The 24,985-nt window shown below is 36.5% G+C and overlaps 1 protein-coding gene across 1 annotated transcript in view; it reads left to right on the top strand.

Moving 5' to 3' along the window:
• Positions 1-24,985, top strand: part of LOC114029975 (Fanconi anemia group M protein-like) — an 89,715-nt gene that overhangs the window by 6,540 nt on the left and 58,190 nt on the right. Inside the window, exons 4-11 of the mRNA XM_027844622.1 lie at positions 205-363; positions 3,838-3,969; positions 10,660-10,792; positions 11,554-11,682; positions 12,476-12,562; positions 14,706-14,884; positions 17,357-17,563; positions 19,437-19,647. Of these exons, the coding sequence (XP_027700423.1) occupies positions 205-363; positions 3,838-3,969; positions 10,660-10,792; positions 11,554-11,682; positions 12,476-12,562; positions 14,706-14,884; positions 17,357-17,563; positions 19,437-19,647 (1,237 nt within the window). The remainder of the gene's footprint in view (positions 1-204; positions 364-3,837; positions 3,970-10,659; positions 10,793-11,553; positions 11,683-12,475; positions 12,563-14,705; positions 14,885-17,356; positions 17,564-19,436; positions 19,648-24,985) is intronic.

Genomic DNA, 24,985 nt, shown 5'->3' with positions numbered 1-24,985 from the left:
TTGTCACACCTGCTTGGGAAGGGATTGTCCTTCACTTCTCCCCACCTTGTTGCAACTCATAAATATGTGAGCTTCTGCCTGAATTGTGAACTCCTTCATACTTGGTATAGTTATTCCATATGCATGTTCATTTCTCTTGTAATAAATCCAGTTTCAATGCACGTCTCATGGACTTTTGATTTTTTTTTTGTTAACGTTATATAGGCTGTACAACAGGTTGTTTCAAACCTACTAATTGGGCAGATAGAGCTTCGTTCTGAAGACTCTTCAGATATTTTGCCATTCACTCATGAAAGACAAATTGAAAAACTTGTTGTTCCCCTTGGAGAAGAACTTGTAACAATTCAGAATACATATATACAGGTAAGTGATTTTTTTGTGACCGTTAAACTCCTAAATTTCTGTTATGTGACATCTTCATTGGTTTTTCGTTTATTGTTTAGCTTTGAAAAATTTTTTTTTATTAAGGAATTTAAAAATGATTAACAAACACATTCCAATATACAAAGAACATAAAAAAGATTATATATGAAATCATGAGCTTCTCGTTGTGTACTTTGTTTTTTTAAGTGCTTATTAAATTTAATAAATAACATTGCTTATTTTTTGTCTTTCTGAACTTTTTGTTTCCTTCTGTCTAATCTCTGTCACTTCTCACTAATTCACTTCCTTATTCCCTCATAGAGGCCCTACCTTATAAAAGATAAGCATGATCAATCGACATATTAGCTATGTAAAATATGTTTGTACCGTAGTCCTCTAACTCTAGTTGTTGTCTCTCTTGCCAAAATGTGAGAAGTGTGCTTCAGTCTTCTAAAGTCATGACTGGTCATCATATTGATCAGATTTCTAGTGTAAATGAAAACACCTTTGAAATATATTATTATCGTCATGGAAATTGTTGTCCTGCTACTTACTGCACTCAGCATCAGTTCATATAAATCTTCCTGGGTTTCTCTGAATTCCTATTTGTCATTTCTCATAACATAATAATATTCCATTAGAATACCATGATTTGTTTAGCCATTTCCAAATTGGTGGGCATCCACTTTGTTTCCCATACTTTGCTAAGACAAAAAAATATCACTGTATCATATTTTTGTCCTTTTCCCCTGTCTTTGATTAGTACTGGTGTGTGTGTGTGTGTGTGTGTGTGTGTGTGTGTTAGGGACTTTTTGAGGCAGAGGTCAAAATTCTAGAGAGGCTGTAATTTCTTAGCTCCATCCAAACATTACTGTGCTTGCACTGTCTCAACCCCTCTAACAATTGTCATTTTCCTTCTTTTGCCATTTTTCTAGTTTTAACTTCATTGGATTTTTTTTTTTTTGGTGAGGCAATCGGGGTTAAGTGACTTGCCCAGGGTCACACAGCTAGGAAGTGTCAAATGTCTGAGGCCAGATTTGAACTCAGGTCCTCCTGACTCCAAGGCCGGAGCTCTAACCACTGAACCACCTAGCTGCCCCAACTTCATTGGATTTTTGAGGGCGTTTTTATGTAGATGTTAACATTGGGGAGGAGAGAAAGATGTTGAGCCAAGTGCTGAACCCTGTAGAAAGGAGGGAGAAGGAGCTGGGGGCTCAGTGTTCTACAGCTACCATAGAGAATTGGATTGGATAGAAAATTTTAATTGTGTGGACTTCAACAGAGGAAAGGTTACTGAGTGAAGGAAGCAAAAGAATGAATGTGGAAGTGACAGTGGGGAGCAAAGAGTGTTCTGACTCTCCCTCATGGACCAATAAGAGTGATGGACTGATTCTGGAGAGGACAGCCAGGCATGCTGTATTGTTAGAGGACTTAGGTCTCACCAAAGGCCAGTAGTTGGAAAGAATGTGAGAGAAAGAGGTCCAGGATGAAGGGGAGTTTGTTCACAAATAGGAATTTCAGAAAGTACATTGAAAGAGTCTGGAAGGTTGGGAGTGGGAAACGGGTAGTGCTGGATGGAGGGGCACAGGGTCAGAGAAATGAGGAGGGGAAAGGGATTCGTTTTCTCCTAAATGTTTACTGATTACTTATTACAGGCATAGGGAGAGAAGCAGGAGAAATCATAGGGGCAGTAATGGATTACTGATGGAGAAAGGGGCTCACAATTTCCAAATAGGGAGAGTTGGGCTGGTTCTGTTTGTTCCTTCACCTGGAAGCTGGTAGAGGGGAGCCTAGCATTGGTGGGGAGGGGAAGAGAAGTTGGCAGTGGTTCTATTTCCAGCATCCTTCCACCTCTCACTCTGGCTAGCAGACGATGTGGATGGTCTTCCTCTATCCTTAGAGTAAGCTGATAGAGGGGAAAGGTGGGAAGGGGAATGAGAACATCTAGGTGGATAACAAAGAATACTGGTTTTAAGTTTCATTCGTTATGTATTACGAGCAGAGTGTGCCGGAGGCTGGTTCTGTGCAAGGCCTGTGGCCTCTGGGGTACAGGTGCCTCCGTGAGAACTTTTCCATAGGTAAAGAAGAACAAAAAAGAAAATGGACATGAAGACATTGTATCTCTTAGTAGGCATTTATTGAGCACCTGTTGTGTTGCCATGCACTGTACTAAATGCCAGGGATACAAAGAAAGGCAAAAGATAGTTCCTACTCTCAAAGAGCCCAGTCTAATGAGGACATGGTATGAAAACAATATGTGTGAATAAGATACACACATATAAACCTGGGTGTATGTGTGAGTGTGTGCACATATATGTGTATGTGCATACATTATATGTACATCTGTATGTGCATATGTGATAATTCAGAGATAATCAACAGAGGGGGTCACATTAAAGAGGAATCAAGAAAGGCTTCCCATAGGAGATGGAATTTTAACTGGGACTTGAAGCCGGGGGAGATAGGTGGAAATGAGGAGAGATGCTCTTTTGGGCATGGAAGGCAGCTATTGAAAATGACTGGAGACTGGTGATGGAGTGTATTGTGCAAGAAGAGCCAGAAGGCCGGTGTCCCTGGATTACAGCATATATGGTGAGGAGTAAGGTTTAAAAAGGCCGGATAGGGTGGAGGGTGCCAAGTAGTAGATTCTATATTTATTCCTGGAGCTGATAGGGAGCCAGTGGAGCTGATTGACAGGGTCATTTGGAAGGGTGACATGGTCAGACCTGCATTTTAGGCAGATTAATTTGATAGCTGAGTAGAGGATGGATTGGAGTGGAAAGAGACTTGAAGCAAGGAGACCAACCAATAGACTGTTGTAATAGATAGTCAAGAGGGGCAGTTAGGTGGTACAGTGGATAGAGCTCCAGCCTTGGAGTCAGGAGGACCTGAGTTCAAATATGGCCTCAGACACTTGACACTTACTAGCTGCGTGACCCTGGGCAAGCCACTTAATCCTGATGCCTCGCCAAAAAAACAAAACAAAAGTAATAGCTAGTTAAGGTGATGAGGGCCTGCACGGAGGTGGTGGCAGTCAGAGGAGAGAAGGGGACATATATGAGAGATGTTACAAAGGTAGAAATGTCAAGACTTGACAAATGATTAGATGTGAGGGGGTGGGGTGAGAGAAAAGTAGGAGTTGAGGATGACACCTGGGTGGCAAACCTGGGTGATTGAGGGATGGGACATCCTTCAAAGGGTGGGAGGTTATTTTTTTTCTTAGTATATAATAAGTTTAACATGCTAGTACCAACACTGTCCTGCTTTTCTGTTGTACTTAACTTCTATGGCTACTTTAATTATTGTCTGTGTTTACTTGAAAATATTAAATGTTTGTTTTAATTGTATCTCACACTTAAATTGAATCAACCTTAGAGTAAGAAAATTGGTGAGCATATATGAAAGTGAGGTCATAATATGTCTAAATTATATTTAGCAAATACGTCTTTATATAAATTTTTCTTTAATCTACAGGTTTTGGAAGCATTTGCTAATCGCTTGATTAGAGTTAAGGTTCTGATGCGACAGGATATACCCAACCTTACAAAATTTCAGATAATTTTAGCAAGAGATCTATTTAGGAAAAACTCATCTCCTCATATTCTGGTAAGTGTTTTTAAAATAAATTATAAAATGATGAACTGATTTTTCCTCTTGGTGCCAGGATGATGTATAAACATAGTGATTTTTGCTTTAGAAATCATATCAGCAAGGGGCAGCTGGGTGGCACAATGGATAGAGCACCGGCCCTGGCATCAGGAGGACCTGACTTCAAATCTGACCTCAGAGAGATGATACTAGCTGTGTGACTTGGGCAAGTCACTTAACCCCAATTGCCTCGCAAAAAAAAAAAAAAAAAAAAAAAAAGAAAAATCACATCCTCAGGAAATGAGTTAGGATTTAAATAGATGCTGAAGATGTACGAAGACAACTAAAATGGTTTCATGTTCTCAGTTCAGTTTTAAATTTAAACTTTTATCTTTCTTTACCAAATCAGTGCTTTTGTATAGTCAATAAACTAAGTACAATGAGATCTTGGATTTTGTATCTTTTAGGCAATTTGGCACTAGTAAATACATAGTCTGTGTGTGAGAGCATGTCTTTCTGACTGTGTCTGTGTGTGGGTATATATGTGTTTATATGTATATATATATATGTATGTAGAGGGAGATGTTCCAATGGACATAGTTGGAAGTACACTTATACTATGTAAGACAGACATTCCAGACGGACACTGTTTTAGTCCCAAAATTGAAAAAGCAAAGGGAGAACAGGAAGGATTGCATTTGGGAAACTGCAAAGTTGTTTTAGTGACTCCTAGTTTCTCCCTGAAACAAAGGCCCATCTTTTTAACACCAATGTTCTTCTGATGATACTATATGGCTGTGAATCATGAATACCACGGTCTCTGAAAATTCCTAAATATTAAAAAAATTGAAGTTTTTGAAGAAATTACAATGCAAAGGTGCCTGGTTGGTATATTAAGCTACAGCACATTAAAACAGAGAAGCATTTAAGAAATGTATGGTTGAACAAGATGATATGCAAGAGTGAGAAATAACCAACTGACAGTCACTGTATTTTATTGGGATCCTCATGATGACATGTTGAGGAAACCCATGTTGCAAACTTATGTGATGACATTAATAAATGTCCCATAGAATAGGAAGGTATGTATGAATTGCAGTCTGTATCAGTGGAAAGAATACCCATGGCAATGAGCTAACAGGCCCCATGGAGTATTAGAGATCTTTCACTAAACAAGTATGCTTTAGCCTAATAAATACCAAAATATTCATAGCAGCACTTTTTGTGGTATCATATGGGTATGTGTGCCCATCAGTTGTGGAAAGCCACATAAATTGTGCTTTATAATGTAATGGGCCATAGTGCAGTAAGAACTGATGGATGGGGGAATTCAATGAAACATGGAAAATCACAGAAGGAGGAAGAACCCATGGCAAGCCATTCAGTTTTTGGACAGCTCTAATTTCTAGGAAGCTTTTCCTCATAGCAAGCCTAAATTCGTCTCTTTTCAGCATCTAGCCATTGCTCCTATTTCTGCCCATTGAGGTCAGAGTAAATTTAATCCTTCCTCCATGTGGCGATCCTATGGATATGTGAGCAGATCTATCATGTGTCCTGAGTCTTCTTTTCTCCAGGTTAGCTATTCCCAGTTCCTTCAATTGATCTTCATATGTAATGAACGTAAAGTTTTTCCACCATCCTGGTTGTCTTTGTCCGAACATTCTCAGATTTATCAGTGTCTTCTTAAGTCACGGTTCAAAATCAGATGTAGGAGGGAAAACAAACAAGGAGGTCAAACAAAGGAGGGAAAAGTTTCATAAATCCCAAAATGTTTATAGCAGTGTTTTTGTTGTGCCAGGAAGCAAAGCATTGGTGGGACTGGAGGTGGGGGAGTGGTTGTTCATTGATCATGAAACAGCTGAACAAATAATCTTATGTGAATTAAAGTGAATATTATTGCAACGTAAGATACTATGAATAAGCACATTCTAGAGAAACTTGGGAAGACATGTATGAAGTGATGCAGTAGGAAGAAAGCCAAACCCAGGGAAACATGATGACCACATAAAGGAAAACAAAATTAAATGATAATACAGTAATCTTGATTTCAGAGGACTGATGATGGAGCATACGTCACTCCCTACCAATAGGCTACAGATATGCGTTGATGCATACTGGTTTATTTTGCTTTACTGTTGCCTTTTGTTACGGGTCAGAGTTCTGTGCAGTTGGGGATTATACAAAAGTGATAGTGAAGAAAAATAAAAATTCAAACAAAACATAAAAAGTAAAAAATATGAGAAGAGCTGTTAGTACTGATCAAGTATACGTAGAGGAAGTCTGTACTAGAGATCATATAATTTTGGCGCTCCCACCCTTCACCCCTTTCAAAATCATGATGAGAATAATTTATTCTCTTCTCACCTGTCTGACTATTCCTTCTGTATCTCCTTTCTGGATCATCCACCTCAGACCCAATAACCAGGAGCGGACTCTTCACCACCTTATACAGAAAATTGAAATGCCAATGTGAGCTGAATTTCATAAGCCTGCTTTGATCTTCTCTTGCTCAGATCCAGGCCTCCACAGCTGTGCTCAGCCATCTTTACTCTATAGTTTGTGTATGGGAGTGGTCCCCTTTCCCTCATGTGACTTCTCCATTAAGATGTAAGATCCTTGAGGGTAGGAACTGTCTTGCTTGCTTATATTTGTATCTCTAGCACTTAGCACAGTGCCTGGCACATAGTAAGTGTTGAATACATTCCTATATAAGGGGTTCTTCATCTTTTTGATGTCATTGACCCCTCTGACAGTCTGGTGGAGCCTATGAAACCATTCTTAGAATAGTGTTTTTCAAAGGAAACCAATCATATTGAAATAATACAGTTATCGAAACATTATAAGAACAAGTTCATGGACCCGAGTGTAAGAATCCCTGCAATTTATTTATCTTGATTTTCTTTATTTTTAAATTCAGTTTTAAGTTCTGAATTTTCTTTCTCCCTCCTCTCTCTTCCTCACCCAGTGAGAAGGCAAGAAAAATTAAGCCGATTACAAATGTGTAGTCATGTAAAACAAATGCCTACATTAATCATATCCAAAAGAACGCAAAGGAGATAGGCTTTAGTCTGCATTCTGAGTCTATGAGCTCTGTATCTGGAGGTGGATAGCATGCTTTATAAGTCTTTTGAAATTGTGATTGGTCACTTTGTTTTTTGGTTTTTTTTTTTTTTTTCAGACAATTGGGGTTAAGTGACTTGCCCAGGGTCACACAGCTAGTGTCCAGTGTTTGGTCTGAGGCTGGATTTGAACTCAGGTCCTCCTAACTTCAGGGCCAGTGCTCTATCCACTGTGCCATCTAGCTGGATCACTTTGTTGATTAGAGTTACTAAGTCTTTTGAAGTCGATTATCTTTATAATATTGTTATTGTAGAAATTGTGCCTCTAGTTCTGCTCTCTTTACTTTGCATCAATTCATACAAGTCTCCTATATTTTTCTGAAACTATCACTTTCTTCATTTCTTACAGCACAATAGTATTCCATCACATTCTTATAATATGTTTAGCCATTTCCAAATTAATGGGTATCACCTTAGTTTCCAATTCTTTGCAACTACAAAATGATATTCTATAACTATTTTTGTATATATGGATCCTTTTTATTTTATTTTTTTTTTGTTTTGGGGTATATACCTTTGTAGTATTGCTAGGTCAAAGGATATGCACAGTTTTTTTGGGTGTAGTTCCAAAATGCTTTCTGGAATGGGTAAATGAGTTCAGGGCTCCTACATCAGTGCATTAAAGTCCCTGTTTTCCCACACCATTTTGACACAGCATTGGTCATTTTCTTTTCTTTTTTTTTTTGTCAACTTAGCCAATCTTTTTGTTGTGAGGTAGTACTTCAAGAGTTATTTTAATTTGCTTTTACCAGATTATTAGTGCGTTAGAATATATTTTCACATGGCTATTGATAGCTTTGATTTCTTCCTCTGAAAACTGACCATCTGTCAGTTGGGGAATGACTCATATTCTTATAAATGTGACTCAGTTTCCTGTGTATCTCATAAATGAGACCTCTATTAGAGAAATATCTATTGCTTTTCAGCATATCAAAGAGGGAAATATTTTGAATCGTTGGAAAAAGTAATGGACCTAAAATAGCTAGCATTTACGTAGCATCTTATATACATTATCTCATTTTATGTTCACGACAATCTTGTGAAGTAGGTGCTATTATTATCATCTCCATTTTACAGATGAAGAAACTTAGGCTTAGAGGTTAAGTGACTTGCCTAGGTTCACATAATTAATAAGTGTCAAGATTCAGACTCATGTCTTTATGACTTAAGTCCAGGACACTCTATCCACTGTGCCGTCTAACTTCCTCTGAAAGGACATTATAACATACTGGTGTTACTGAGAAAATACTCAATAATTATTGAACCTGTATCCTACTTTGTTGTCTCTCCAAAATCTTGATGAGAATAATTTATGTGAGGGAATTCTTGATGAAAATATGGAAAAGGAACTGGCACACAGACTGAAAGAAGAAGGCTTATAAGATTCTCCTGTAATTGTTGTTTATTGACTATGAGAAAACACTTCATTTAATAGAGCAATATGAGTACCTTAATGGTACTTGTGGGCAGATACTGTATAGGAAGATTGAGTGCAGAATTCAGATTGAAGAGGGATTTTCCATATGTGTAGTCAGCTAGTATTTATGAAGCCCTAGTATGTGACAAGCACTGTGGATGCAAAGAAAGGCAATAAACAGTCCCCGCTCTCAAGAACCTTACAGTCTTATGGGGCAGACAACATGTAAGCAACTATGTACAAGCAAGAAACATACAGCGTACATTGAGGCGATCTCAGAGGAAAGACATGAAGGTTAAGAAGAACTTGACAAGGCTTCTTGCAGAAGGTGGGACTTTTGCTGAGACTTGAGGGGGTAGAGTGCTCCGGACCAGCTAGTGAAAAATGCTCCAAATCAAGAGATGGAATGTCTAGTGTGAGAAACTGGCCAATGTCACTGATCACAGAGTATAGGAGGGGGAGTTGGGTATAAGAAGACTGGAAAGGTAGGAAGTGGCAATGTAATGAAGGGCTTTGAAATCCAAAGAGGATTTTATATTTGTTCCTGAAGGTGATGGGATGTCATTGGACTTGATTGAATAGGGGTGGCAACATGGTCAGACCTTTAAGAAGTTCAGTTTGACAACTAAGTGGAAGATGGACTGGAGTGATGAAAAAATTGAGGCAGCAAAACCAGCCAGGAGACTATTGCAGTAGTCTAGGTTTCAGGTGATGAGGGCTTGCAACAGAGTGGTGGCCATGTCAGAGAAGAGAAGGGGGGTGGTATGCAAGAGATGTTGTAGAAGGTGGAAATGACAGGACTTGACAACTGATTTGATATGGGGGGAGGTAAAAAGAAATGGGTGGGTGATTGGGGGGAGGGGGAAGATTAGGAAAGATCTACAGAAGGTGGGATTTGAGCTGAGTCTTGAAGGATGTAAGAGAGGCAGTAGGCAGAGCTTAGGAGGGAAAGCATTTTAGGCAAGTGGGGGATAGGTAGTGACAAGACAGAGTTGGGGAGAGTAGAAGAAAGTAAAGTACATGGAGGATAGTAAAGTGTAAGAAGACAAGAAATATATGAAGGGGCAAGGTAGTGAAGGGTTTAAAATTCCAAACAGAGCATTTTATATTCAATCCACTGTAGTTCATTCAGTAGGGGAGTGAAACGGTCAGATTTGTGCATTAGGAAGATCATTTTCATAGCTGAGTGGAAGATGTGCTGGTGTGGGTAAAGACTTCAGGCAAAGAGACCAGTTAGGTTATTTCAGTAGTCCAGATGTGAGACGATGAGGGCTTGTACTAGGGTTGTGGCAGTGTCCGAGGAGATAGGAAACATATACAAAAGATGTTACAAGACTGCAGCAGATTAGGTATGTGTAATGAATGTGAGCGAGGGGTTGATGATGACACCGTTTGTGAGCCTTGGTGCCTGGGAGGATGGTGGTGCTCTTGACAGGAATAGAGAAGTTGGGAAGAGGGGTGTGTTTGAAAGGAAAGATAATGAGTTCTGTTTTGGTCATATTGAGTTTTAGGGGTCTTTGGGACATCTAATTCTAGATAGGCAGTTGGACGTATGAGACTGGAGGTTGGGAGAGAGGTTAGGGCTAGACAAATAGATCTGATTAGAGATGATAATTGAAACCATGGGAGCTAATGAGATCATCAAGAGAAATAAAATAGAGGGAGAAGAGAAGAGGGTCCAGGATGGAACTTTGGGGGCACCCATGTGCTTATCAGGAGTGATATAGATGAAGATGCAGAAAAGGAGACTAAGAGGGAGTGGTTAGATAGGTGGGAAGAAAACCAAGAGAGCATTATTATGAAAGCCTTGAGAAAAGAGAGTATCAAGGAGAAGAAGACGATTGACAGTGTCAGAACCTGCAGAGATGTCAAGAAGGACAAGGATTGAATAGAGGGACTGTCTGTAATTGGTGCTTGCTTTTCATTTCCTCTCACTCTCTTAAGTTTCTACAGTCTGACTTCTGATCTCATCCAACTGAAATGTCTCTCTCCAGAGTTACCAGTGATCTCTAATGACCATATATAGGCAATTTTCTCGTTCATTTGCCAGATTTTTATTGATCAGTCATTTGATTTTGATATTATTCTGTCTGTTGCCATGGCAACTTCATTATGGAGTATTGATCAAATTTGCTTTCTTTCATTTAACCCAATATATGATTGTTTTCTTAGGGTGGACAACAAGGTATCATTGAAGGAGATTTTGCTATATGTATTAGTTTATATCATGGTTATGAGTTACTGCAACAAATGGGAATGAGATCCTTATATATCTTCCTTTGTGGGATTATGGATGGAACTAAAGGTAAGTTAAATAAAATATTTTACATGTAAACTTTTTGCTATTTAGATATGATTTAAGAAAAATGAATATTCTAAAGTACTTTATTATACTAGTAAAATAATGGAATAATATGCTATGATGGGTAATTATGATAAAGTCTACTAGGAAAAAAGAAAAGTTGTTCATTAATGATATATGAGCATGCAGACCTGAAAAGCCATAAACATTTTTTTTTAATTGGCTGGGCAATGGGGTTAAGTGACTTGCCCAGGGTCACACAGCTGGTAAGTATCAAGTGTCTGAGGCCACATTTGAACTCAGGTCCTCCTGACTCCAGAGCCGGTGCTCTATCTACTGCTCCACCTAGCTGCCCCAACATTTTCATTGTTGATAATTTTCATATGTCTCCTGAGCCCAATTTGAGTGAATTAACATTTAATTCATACTTCTTGAGAAACAGCATGGCACAGTACATAGAGTCAACCTTGGAGTCAGGGTCTTCCCAGGTTCAAGTGCTACCTCTCATACAGACTGGCTTTGTCATCCTGGGCAAGTCTTGCATAACCTCTTAGTGTCCCAGGCAACTCTCAAAGACTATTAGGTACAGTACTATTAGGCCTACAGTTGTAGGCCTGCATTGGTAGAGATGTTTCCTCATTAGTACTCCTTAAACCAATGAAATTACAGGTCTAGATCAATCAACAATTTACACTTGTTTTAAAATTAATTACAAGTTGCTAAGTTTCTAATTGTATGGAAAACATTTTTCCTTATTTTTGAAGGTATGACTCGAACCAAAAATGAACTTAGCAGGAATGAACAGTTCATGAAACTCTTTGAGCAACTAGGAAACATGTTTTCAGATTGGAATACAACTTCAGGAATTGTCGATGGGAATCCCAACCAAAGTGGTTTGTAGACTCTTTAATATTGTCAGTTTTTCTTTTGTCTCAGAATAATAATATTTACAGTTCCTTTCATTTCCTATTACTCTTTTGTGCTTTACAAAACTTTTTTTTTGCATTATTTTGTTTGAATCTCCTAAACGACTCTGTAAGTAGGTAAGTAGGGTAGGAGTTAACTCCATTTTACAGATGACAGATGAGTAAAGTGAGGAGAAATATAGTTAATAAATGATGGAACCAGTTTCAAAACTAGGTCTTCTGACTTCGCTTAACATGTTCTTTACATCATATTGAGTTTGTAATCAATCTTAGAATATTTTACTATTAAGCTTAGTATTTATTTACATGTTTTTATCCTGTGATAGACTTCTTAAATGCTTACAGTTTTCCTGTTTATAGTTAGTAATTTCTAAAACAAAGCTGGTTCTTAAAACTCAAGTTGCTCATATTTAGGATAAGTAAAAATTATTTGTGCTTGCTTTTTCTCTTTATTTTGTGTTGCATGTCTTTCACTAGAGTTTGATAATTTCAGTGAATCATAAGGTACCTTTAAGGTCTTCTGGTCCAACCTTTTTCCTGAAGCATTTTTAGGTTTTTAAAATGAAACTTAAACCTCAGTTTTTTACTTTTGTTTCTAAAAGCATGCAACATGACATAACTGTATCAAAATTGTGTGTTTAAAATTAAATAACTGCAAGTCTCAACACATTAGTTCTGAACAGGATCAAAGTCTTAAGAACTTAAAAGCATACATATTGTGATTTCGACATGAAAAATTTTTTTTTTTTTCAATTTTCAGGGCACAATGATAAAAAATTTATTTATAGCCATCCGAAGTTAAAAAAATTAGAAGAAGTTGTAGTTGAACACTTCAGAACCTGGAAAGGTATATTATATTCATTATCTTCAAAATAAGATAAACTTATGATAGAAATAATGCCTCCTTGCATTTGTATAGTACTGTACTGTTTCCACACTTATTCATGTAAAATTTCATTTGATTCTCACAAGATAAGTAGGGCAGCATTCAATCTAATTTAATAAATATTTAATTTTTTGAATATTTTATTTTCTCAATAACATGTAAAAACAATTTTTAACATTCATTTTTAAAAAATTTGAGTTCCAAATTCCCTCCCTCCTTCCCTTTCTCTCCCCCACTTGCACTTGAACCTCAATAAATATGAACTGGTTAAAAGAAAGAATACACATACACAATTGGGTACAGAAATGCATCTTATCAAACAGGGATAAAAGGGAAAGTTGTTAAGAGAATTGGGGTAGGGATGGATAAGTGAAAGGGCAAATTAAGGGAGGCAGTACTCAGAAGCCAAACAGACTTTTAAAGAGGAAAACGGGGTGGGTGGGGAAGACAAGAAAGAGTATATGAGAATAGGATGGAGAGAAATATAGTTATAACTTTGAATCTGAATGTGGGGTGAACTTGCCATAAAAAGGAAGAGAATGGTAGAATTGATCAGAAACCAGAATCCACCAAATACAAGAAACATACTTGAAACAGAATGATACACACAGAGTTAAAACAAGGGCCTGAAGCAGAATCTGTTAATGCTTCAGCTAAAGTAAAAAAGGCAAAGGTAGCAGTCATGATCTCAGACAAAGCAGCAATACAAATAGACCTAATTAAAAGAGATCAGTAGAAAAACTACATTTTACTAAAAGTGCCTTAGATAATATCAGTGCTAAACATATGCACCAAGAGATATAACATCTAAATTCTCAAAGAAAAAGTTGAAAGAATTACAGAAGGAAATAGACAGTAAAATTATAAGTGAAGGACCTCAATTTACTCCTCTCAGACCTAGTTAAATCTGAATTAAAAAAAAAAAAAGGTAAGGGACTAAATAAATAGAATTGCTATTGGTACCTGATCTACCTGATCTCAAACTATATTTCAAAGCTGTAATTTTCAAAATAATATAGTCCTGGGTAAGAAATACATTGATCAGTAGAATGGATTTAGTATACATAAACAAATGAGCATAGTGACCTAGTTTTTTGTAAACCCAAAGATTCCAGCTATTGAGGTAAGAATTCTGTTTGACCAAGACTGGAAAACAGTCTGGTAGAAAACATTTCATATGATATGCAGAGGTCCCTTCTAAAATCCTTTCTAGCTTCTAAACCCTATAACAAAGACATATCATATCCTCTTTCAGTGGAAGTACAGAGATGAAATGGTCATAAAGGTCTAAAGAGGAAAAGTAAAAGGTTAACTCAGAAGTTAAAAGAGAAGTGAATATTCAGAGGAAAGGGCATGGTCACTATTGTACTAGATACTGCAGGCTAGGTCAAGGAGTATTAGAAATGAAAAAAGGCCATTGGATTAGTGGTTAGGATACTACTTTTGAGAGTGTAGTTTTAGTGTAGTGATGGGGATGGAAGCTACAGTGAAAGGCAATGAGTGAATGAATATATGATGGTAAGTAGGTGGAGGCTTTGGGCTTAAACATTTTTTTCAAGAAGTTTGGTGAAAGGAAGGAGATAGAGTGTGAGATAAAAGGATAAAGAGAAGGTGTTTTTTTGAAATTCTCAGATTGGGAAGATCTGGGCATTTTCATTTGGGAAGAAGCAGAGAAGATATTGTATGGTCTAATTTTTTTTAGCTAGTAAGAAGATAAAGGGAAACCTTGCAGCCAGAGAGGTTGGCATATAATGAAGAAGCTGAATCTTCAGTGATATTTCAAGAAGACAAGAGGCCTAACAACAAAGGTTTAGGCAATATCAATTGTTTTTTTTTTTTTCTTTCAAAGCAGTTGGGGTTAAGTGACTTGCCCAAGGTCACACAGCTAGTAAATATCAAGTATCTGAGGCTGGATTTGAATTTAGGTCCTCCTGACTCCAGGGTTGGTGCTCTATCCACTGTGCCACCTAGCTGCCCTCAATTGTGTTTTTGAAAGAAATATTTTGGATTAATGCCATACTTTTTTGCCTTTTGAACTAACCAACATATTTAGTTGCATGTTTTTTTATGTGTCTAACTTTAAAATATAATTTCTGTTAAATAGATCAAAATACATCTGAAAAAAAATGTGATACCAGGGTTATGATTTTTTCATCATTTCGAGACAGTGTTCAAGAAATTGCAGAAATGCTCCAATACCAGCCGACTGTTAGAGTTATGACTTTTGTTGGCCATGCTTCAGGGAAGAGCACAAAAGGTTTAACACAGAAGGAACAACTTGAGGTAATTCAGAGTTTCTGATATGACAGAATTAGGAATATTTTGAATATTTTTCATTTATACCCTTTAAAAATCATTAGCAAAGTTCAAATTAATGCTTTTTTAAATCTTAGAGGAATTTTCTTTGATATTAGACATGTAAGTAAAGCTAGAACTGTATTTGAAATGTTGTTTTGAAGTGTCTTTAAAAATTATTTTATTATTTTTTCAAGTGAAATTTTACAAAAATGTAATTTTAAGAAATGGAAAATGTTATAAAAGTTTTTTTATTTAATTAAATTATTTAATTAAATTAACTTATATCGTAAAAGTACAGTAAGAAGCAATTCTGATAAGAATTATATTTCTCTTGGTAATTTCTAAGCAGTCTTGTACTCTGAAATTAGACGTTGTTAATACGGTGCCCCCTCCCATAGAGAAGAGGGAGAATGTCACGCCTAGGATCCGGATAGATACTGACCTGTTCCAAATGCTGGCATGTTGGAATGGTTCCCAAACTTAACATGCCTGTTGGTTTCTGGGAGAAATGCTGTATAACTTATGTCTCTTTTCCATACAATATGTAATGAGACCTAAAACAACTCTTCTTTGTAATCCACATAGCTATCTGCATTTCGCCCCCCATCTTTCCCACCTACCAGCCACATTAAGGAGTAGAGCAAGACTCCTTGTACCATGTAGGTCCCAGTCTGAAGCTAGACTTAGATCTGGCCTCCTACCAGCACTCTCTGCTGACTGTGGGAAGAGGTAGAGGGATGCTGAAAATAGAACCACTGCCAACTTCTTGTCCCTTCCCCATCAGTGCTAGGCTTCCTTCTGCCAGCTTTTCAGGTGATGGAACAGACATAGAACCAGCCCAGCTCTCTCTGTAGTACTCTTTGGAGATTATGAGCTCTCCCACTGTTGTCCCTGTGGTTCCTCCTGTTTCTTTCCCTATGCCTATAATAAGTAAACAGTGACCATTTAGGAGGAAGTTAATCCCTTTCTCATCCTCATGTTCTCTTGTCCCTGTCCCACTCCATCTGACCTTAACCATATCCCACTCCAAACCTTCCCGTACCTTCCATTGTACCTTCTGAAATTCCTGTTCTGTAGTGAACAAACTCCCTTTCATCCTGAACCTCTTTCCCTCATACTCTTTCTGTCTATTGGCCCTCACTGAGACCCAAGTCATCTAACAGTACAGCATGCCTGGCTCTCCTCTCCAGAACTGGCTGTTCTTTTGCTCAGCCTGTCACCCTTACTGGTCCTTGAGGGACAGTCGGAATACTCTTTGCTCCCCATTGTCACTTCCAGATTCATCCTTTGCTCCCTTCACTCAGTAACCTTTCCTCTGTTGAAGTCCATACATTTAAAATTTTCTGGCCCATCAAAATTATGGCAGTTGTAGAATACTGAACCCCCCAGATCCTTCTCCCTCCTCTCTAATGGGTTTAGCACTTGTCTCACCATCTTCCTTTCTTTTGCTCTAGTGCTTTAATATTGATGTCGATGCTTCCTCACACTCTTCCAAATTCCTTAGCCTCCTAAAGTCCTAATATGCCCTATTCCTTTATTCCACTTCAGACATGTAGAGGAATATTCGTACGCTAGATCTTGCTATTACCCAACAAGCTTTCCACTTTTCTAATTAGAAACTGACATTCTACTATCCAACTGTAACCTCCCATGATTCCACCTCTCCCTCAATTTTATTTCTCTTGTACTTGTTCTTCACCCTCATCAAGACCTCCAATTCTTCCACCTCTCAGTATTTTCTTCAGCAGTTATCCCTGCTCTGAGACATACTAATAATGGGTATCCAAATTACCCTGATTACTAAATATAGTATAGGAATTATTTTTTTCAGAATGAAGATTTATTTTCAATAATCCATTTATATTTTGTTCTTGTTCTTTGGGACATACCACCCTTAAATCTGAGCTGTGACTGAGAAAGTTTTAAAACACCTGAAGCTTCATCTGGGGTAGACATAAAATCAGCTTGTAGTTCTCCTTTCACCAAGGCAAATCAAAAAGAGAATGCCCTTTTTAGCCATTTCTTTCCTTTCTCCTGGCCTATGTTTGCCTTTTATTATTTCTCTTATTTGCATTCATTTTGGCCTGATTGTACTAACATAACATTTTTTGTAGGGTGGGGGGAGGCACAGGGAGTGATTTTTTTCCCCCCTAGGAACCTTCTTTAGGAATGGTTATGGATATAAAGGAAAAAAAGATATCTAATTCAATAAACATGAAGTGCCTCCTATGGCCAGTCTCTCTGATAGATACTGGTGATAGATTTAAAAAAATGATGTAGTTCTTGCCTCAAGAAACTTCCATTCTATAAGGGAGAGGGTCATGACATGTATACCAAGAAGTATGTTGTGGGGTTGAATGTGTTAGGGACAAAGGAGAGATCTAGATAAAGTACTGTAGGAATTCTGCTATTGTTTTATCATTATTTTGATTTTTATTTTAATGATCTTTATTTTAGGTGGTAAAACAATTTCGTGATGGTGGTTATAACACATTGGTCTCTACATGCGTTGGTGAAGAAGGTTTAGATATAGGAGAAGTTGATCTAATAATCTGTTTTGATGCTCAGAAGAGTCCAGTTCGTCTTGTACAACGAATGGGTAGAACTGGCCGCAAACGTCAAGGCAGAATAGTTGTTATTCTTACAGAAGGAAAAGAAGAATGTGTATGTATAGCCATAGGTGTATAATTTAATGTTTGAAGTTTGAAAGTTATATGCAGTAGACAGAATGAAACTTTGACAAAGTTTAAGAAATCTGGGAAAGCATTGATTTATTTCTAACAGTTTCCTTTTAATTCATATAAAATAGTTCTCTTTTATATACTTACAATGATATCTTAGTATCCCCATTTAATGTACATTGAAAGAAACCTAAATACTAAGTAAATAACAATATTTGTAATGTTCTACAAACCTGAGCTATAAATCCATTTTCTTATTTTTCCTTCATAAGCATAAAGGTGAACATAAATTGTATTTGAGATGGTAATTTTTTTTTTTTACTTAAGAGTTTTAAAATTAGTCACTTTTTCTGCTTAGACTCTTTAATTTTTCATTTGGGTAATGGGATCATTTGTTCTTTATGAATAATAATTTATGTAGCCTTTGTAATTGTAAAACTTTTATTTCCTTCACAACTATTTAGAGTTTTAGCACATTTTGTTGTTAGCTCAAATTTAATCATAGGGTGCTCTTCGTAGTCAAAATAAGTCATGTATCCTGATGTAGCAGGAAGGTATTAGATTAGGAATTGGAAGACCTGGGTTCTATTCTTTTTTTTTTTTTTTAATTTTTAAAAAAAAATTTTTAAATTTAAAAAAAATTTTTTTGGGGGGGTTCTATTCTTGACTGTGTGCCTAACTAGTCTGTAATTCTGTTACTTTCTCTATCTGTAAAATGGGGATAATAAACCTGGGTTGGTCAGAGAAAGATAGGATCATACTTTGAAAAATATAACCCAGTATAAATGTAAAATATTTTTATTATTTTTTTATCATTGCTATTAGCTCAGTTAGCTTAATAGTGGAGATATTGCTAAAGTTCTTTTAATCAGTATTCATTATTTTTGATTATGGAAAAGAGATTGCCTATTCATTCATTTGAAAGGGATTTTACTGCTCTCTCTCTAACAGAACAGGTAGTTGTAGTGATTTATGAATTGTTCTAAATCATAGATTAAGAACTGCAAAGGGGCTTTAGCCTGTATGTGTTACAGGAGGCCCCCTGCCATTAAACAAATGAGGCAACTGAGATCCAACAAAGTGAAGTGATTTGCTGAAAGTCTTATAGCAAGTGACAGATCTGAGGTCTTTTGACTCTAGATCCAGCATTCTTTCTGTTATACTACTTTCCTACATTAACTATATTAAATCAACTTCAAAAGAGATGTAGTACTCATTCTAGATTGTTGTTAGGTAGATGCAGCTGTACTAGAATTCATATTGTTTTCCTTGAAGTATAACCATATAGAATAAAAATCTGATACCACAGTGTGTCAGGTGGGTGTTCCTCTGTCTTCCAGCATTCATGCTATAAAGTAATCCACTGTGCTGTTAAATCTTTCATAATGAAAATTAAACAACCAGAACCCCCAGTTGTTCAGGTTCTCTTATTTCTGCATGAAATCTGCAGTACTGTATATTGATCATTTATGTTAATAAGAATGAGGCTATCACAAAAATCTTATGAATTAAAGATAGATTAAATTATACACAGTATAGTTGATGTACTGAGACAGAGAGATGTATTTATATATTAAATATTTTTGATGGCAATTGAAAAGGGGAATCATGTGTGATAGTGATCTTTGTATGTCTTAATGGTTTATATAAATGTCATCTATCATCATTATTTTCTTGTTGCTCTTTAGCTAATGAATAAATTCAGTTGACCAGAACAGTTGTTAAAATTGTATTTTTTTGTTATTTTATCTAGAATAAAGCCACACTAATAAGAACAACTTCTATTATTTCAAAATGGTAATTTCTAATTTCTAAAAAAAATTTCTAAGATTACCTTTTTTTTTTTTAAAAAACAGGCTTATAATCGAAGTCAGTCTTGCAAAAGAAGTATTTATAAAGCTATTTCTGGTAACAGGAAGACCTTTCATTTTTACCAAGGAAGTCCACGTATGATTCCTGATGGAATTTATCCAAAATTACACAAAATGTTCATTGCTGAGGAAATTTATGAACGAGCAAAGCCATCTAAAATACACAAAAAATCATCAATCTTTTCATTTGGGGATGGTAAGTTTTTTTATTTTTCAATATATTTTTTTCAATAATGGAATATATTCCATTATTAATTTTCTCTATTGTAATCAAAAGCATATGTCTTACTGATAAAACAACTATAGTTTGAAAAACTCATCACAGATTTTAAGATACAATAACATTTTTCCCTTGGGATATTATCCATTGCTAGAGGAAAGGTGATACTGACTGACCCTATAAAGATACTGACAGAGACCTTAACCACAGCATAACAAAATAAAGTTATTTGTGGCGTTGATAACTAGACATAAATACAGGTTTTAATATTGAGAAAAAAATGGGTACAAAGACATTACTGCTATCAAGAAAGTGAAAGGCCTATAGATACCAGCACTGTGCAAAGGAAAGGCTTCTGACTTCATGTCTCAATCTGTATAGTTGTCATTCTTCATCTACTTGTTTTGTCCTGTGTGATTCATAGGCTCACAGACTTAGAACCTAATTACAATTTAAATTATATTCACTACAAAGAAAAGGAAAAAGAGTGAACTTTTTGTGTTAATAGCCTTTCTTAATTTTAAGTTTTTTTCCCAATTGCACCTTACCAGATTTGCTTTAAGAAAAATGAGGACATAAAATTAGATGTGGTCCCTTGCATTACAAAGAGTAGAGCTGGATTCAGGACTTCATGGAGAATAAACATACCATAGTCCTTCCATCCCATGTAGCCTCTGTTTTTGCAGTGATTTTTGTAATGAAAATACTTGAGTCATCTTCACTGTATGGGTTAATTGCCCATTGAAATACTAAACCCAAACCTTGAATTTCCCCCTTTGAAACCTGATTTCTTCATAATCTGCATCTGTGCCATTGACATGTGTTGTAGTATCCAAGATATCTGTGTTGATAGGCACTGAAGCAGGATTTGCTTGTAGTGTTATGATGGGATAAGTATATTTTCAGTAGGGACAGGCAGGACAAGGATAATAGGGACAGTGGGCAGAGATATGGGTACAATTTCATTGGTAAAATATGAGGTTGAGAAACAAATCCGTGGACTTTTTCCTGGATACCTGAATCAGTTCAGGACCTGTCTTCTTTTGTATTCATTTACTTAATATGGTTTGAAGAATCTTATTAAGTTCTTACTAGAATTTCTTTATTTCCTAATCCTCTATAACAGATGTTGGCACATAAGTATTCATTTTTTCATAATGGTCTTCATGAGCACTATAGGGTAAGATGAGCAAGTGCCTTATGCAAATGATGCTTGTTACCTTTAGGCACACAATGGAAGTGACTCCAGGAATTCCATTATTGGCTTCTTCAGAGTTAACCAATTAGCCATCGTTCTATTAGATAAAGTTTCTATGTATCTTGTGGTTTCATTTATAGTGAGAATGTCAATATTGATATTATTCATTTCCTCTAGTAGTAATTAGATTACTGAACAACAATCTTATATTTAGAATGTCAGTAATTATGTTAATATTTATAAATCTAAAGTCTTTTGTGAGGCTTAGCACTTATAACATGGGTGGGAAACCCTTCTTGGGTCTCCCTTTTTTTGCCATTCTGCCCCTATACTGCAAAAGTGGAATGGGGTCTATTTTATATTGACCTAGTGCACCATGTCATTCACCAGGATACTATATGGGCTTCTCCTGAATGTAGTAATCTTATCAGAAAAGGAAATAAAATTAGTTTGGTATAACTTTTTAGTGACTACTGCATTCTTTTTTTTTTTTTTTTTTTGTTAAAACTCTTCCACTTCTCCTTAGCTATACACTGGGATGGTCCTACCCTTAATTTTATCGTCACCCTTAAGTTTTTCTATTTTCATGTTCAAGAGCTCTGAAATTCCTTTATCCAGTCTTTATCTTTTATAATTCTATTTCTTCCTGTGTCTTACTATGTCTGAACATATTCTTTATCTTTGCAGTAATCCTTCCACCCTTACTCGTTCTGGCTGTACTCTCTCTCCTCCCCAATCTCAATGCTTTGATGAACCAGGTCAACTCAATATTATCCTGTATGCTCAGATCTTAGTTCTTTTATCCTGTTGCTGATCACAACTTCCCAGACTCTGCCTGTGGATTACCGTCACTGTTTTCCTGCTTTCCTGCTTAGTGTACTACTGGACGGATCTGGAATAAATCATGAAATTGTGCTTACTGGGTCTTCTACAGATTTATGTTGTCTAATCTCAACTGGGCCATCACTGCAGCAAGGCAGTTCTTCTGTTCCTCCTTAATTGATTCTTTTCCACTCAGCACAACTACTCTTCCAAACCTTGTCTTTCCTCTAACATTCCAAGGCAACACTCTCAGCTGAAGACATTATATTCTTTTCTAAATGTTTACCAAGTATCTGTTTAATAAACACTTCTGGAATTTTATTGGGTCTTGATCTTGAGCTTACTGACTACAATTCAAAAAAATCCCATTTTTCTCTTTTTGAATATTTTGGTAATTGCTCTTTTCTAGCCTTCTGATACTTTCCCCATTCTCAATCATATCTAAAAATTCACCAACAGTAGCTTTACGATTACCTTTGCAAGGGGCAGCTAAGTGGCCAATGGATAGCACACTGTCCCTGGAGTCAGGAGGACCTGAGTTCAAATCCAGCCTCAGACACATAACACTTACTAGCTGTGTGACCCTGGGCAAGTCACTTAACCCCATTGCCTAACCAAAAAAAAAAAAAAGAAAGGAAGAAAGAAAGAAAGAAAGAAAGAAAACTCCTTGACATTAAAAAAAAAAAAGATTACCATTGCAAGTTAAATCCTAGGATGCATTTCATATAGTCTCGTGGCTAGTTATCATATCTCCTCTTGTGTCTCATTTTTCGTTTTACGTTGTTCGTCAGCAAATAAATTGACATTTGTTCTTCTTGTTAGAGAAAATGGAAGTGAAATAATACCTGAGTGATTGCTTTTTACCCCCTCAGTTACATCTTAATATTCTACTATCTTCTCCAGGCAGTTAGTCATTCCTTTCATGATTGGTTTTCCTCTTTTAGTTATAGCTTAATAAGCACTTCTTAATTACTTTTGACTTTTTATTTCAAGCCTCACCTTGTTTTGTGCTTTTCTGATACTTATCAGTACATAGGTTCATGGTTAGGATGTTTGAAAATATGTAATTATTTATGTACCTTGCAATCATTTTGGGTCATGGACTGGCATCAGAATAGCAAAGAACCACAAGTCTGTCTGGAGAGGAGAAATCTAGGTAATTTTGAGTGTCTTTATGGTTAACAGATTTTAGCTAGGGAGTTGTGAAGGGCACTAATATTCAGACTAGAGAGCAGCATGAATTCTAGGAAATCCTACATTTGAGCAGATAGATGAAGAATAGTTTCTAATGAGTTAGACTCAATTCTGCTTTTTTGGAATTGATAAAGGTGATTTAAGATGGGAATAGTCAATGTTGTAGTGGGACAGGAGTGGTGCACATAATAAACAAGTACATTAATACCACTGTTCCCTGGTTCAGCCATTTTGAAAACAATTTGTATTATGCAAAGACAGTGACAGAAATGGTTGATGCCCTTTGACTCAGAGATCTCATAAGAAAAGTTGCATATGAAGAATTCAGAGAAGCATATGAAGATTTATATGAATGCATACAGAATGAAGTAAGGAGAATCAAGAAATCAGTATGCATATTGACTTCAAGAATGTAAATGGAAAGAACCCCAAACCCCTGAAACTGAATGCTATGTAATTATAGTAGCCAAGCTTGGCCCTAAAGAAGAGATTAAAAAATTGTACTTTCCTCTCTTCTCTAAAGGGATAGAGGACTGTGATCTTGGAATTACGTGTAAACTGTCATGACAGGTGATGTTGGTTGGTTTTGCTGAATTGTTCTTTTATATTCCCCTTTAAAAAATAATTCTTGGATACAAGGGATTAGTTGCTGGGTAAGGGAGGAAAGATATTTGGAGATGCAGGTGATGTAAAAACAAAAGATAATTTTTTTCTTCAAAAGATGAAGCAAAAAATACTTTTTTGGGGGGGTAAGGCAGTTGGGGTTAAGTAACTTGCCCAGGGTCACACAGCTAGTAAGTGTTAAGTGTCTGGTCTGAGACTGGACTTGAATTCAGGTCCTCCTGACTCCAGGGCCAGTGCTCTATCCACTGTGCCACCTAACTGCCTCCAAAAAATAAATTATTTAAAAAATTTTAATTATTTGCTTCTTTTGCCATTTCACTTTGACACATATGAACTTCTAGACATTGAAATCTGGCTTACCTAGTGTTGTAATTCATTATTTATTCATTGTTTCCTGCCTTTGCTAAGCCCTGATACTACAGATGCAGAATTTTTAAGAAGTTTTTTTTTGTTACTCCCCTTTTTTTAATTTTTAAATTAACTTATTTTTAGTTTTCAACATTTACTTCCACAAGCTTTTGAGTTTTAAATTTTCTCTGCCTCCTTCCCCTCTCCCCTCCCCAAGCTGGTGTGCAATCTGATACAGGCTCTACAGATACATTCTTTTTTTTTTTTTTTTTTTTTTTTTTTTTTTTGTTGGGGTTAAGTGACTTGCCCAGGGGTCACACAGCTAGTAAGTGTCAAGTGTTTGGTCTGAGGCTGGATTTGAACTCAGGTCCTCCTGACTTCAGGGCTGGTGCTCTATCCACTGCACCACCTAGCTGCTCCATACATTCTTATTAAACATATTTTCACATTAGTTATGTTATATAGAAGAATTAGAATGAATGGGAGGAACCACAAGAAAGAAGAAACAAAACAAAACAAAAAAGAGAGAGAAAGCAAATAATATGCTTCGATCTGCATTCAGACTCCATAGTTCTTTCTCTGGATGTAGGTAGCATTTTCCATCATGAGTCTTTTGGAGTTGTCTTAGATCTTTGTATTGCTGAGAAGAGCTCAGTCTATCAAAGTCAGTTATGTACTGCCTTTGTTTTTACATTACTTTCATTCTCAGAAGTGTCCCTCCCCAGACCCATGCCTTTGTTATAAAGAATAAAGACTAAAGAGTTAAAAAAAAACAGTTGAGAAAAACTAATAACCCAGTCAACTGAGTTTGACTGTATATTCATTATTCCATACCCTTGGGGCACCTCACACCCTTTGCAAATAAGGGAGGAAGGTGCATTTTCTTGTTTCTTAGGGACCAAGCTTGACCATTACATTTTCAGATCATTCAGCTACCCTCTACCTCCATTTACATTGTTGTCATTGTGTATATTGTTTTCTTGGTTCTGTGTACTTCACTTTGCATCAGTTCCTGTGAATCTTCCCATGCTTCTTTCAGTTATTCATGGGGTTTTTTTCTTCTAACCAGAAAAAGTTTTATTACTTTTAACATTATTCTATAGCTAAGCCCAAGAGCACATCCACAAG

The sequence above is a fragment of the Vombatus ursinus genome, unplaced genomic scaffold (genome assembly GCF_900497805.2).
Source record: "Vombatus ursinus unplaced genomic scaffold, bare-nosed wombat genome assembly UNPS02014945.1, whole genome shotgun sequence".
Classification (NCBI taxonomy): Eukaryota; Metazoa; Chordata; class Mammalia; order Diprotodontia; family Vombatidae; genus Vombatus; species Vombatus ursinus.
Note: the sequence above shows the minus strand (reverse complement) of the source record. Positions and strands in the feature narration are given on the sequence as shown.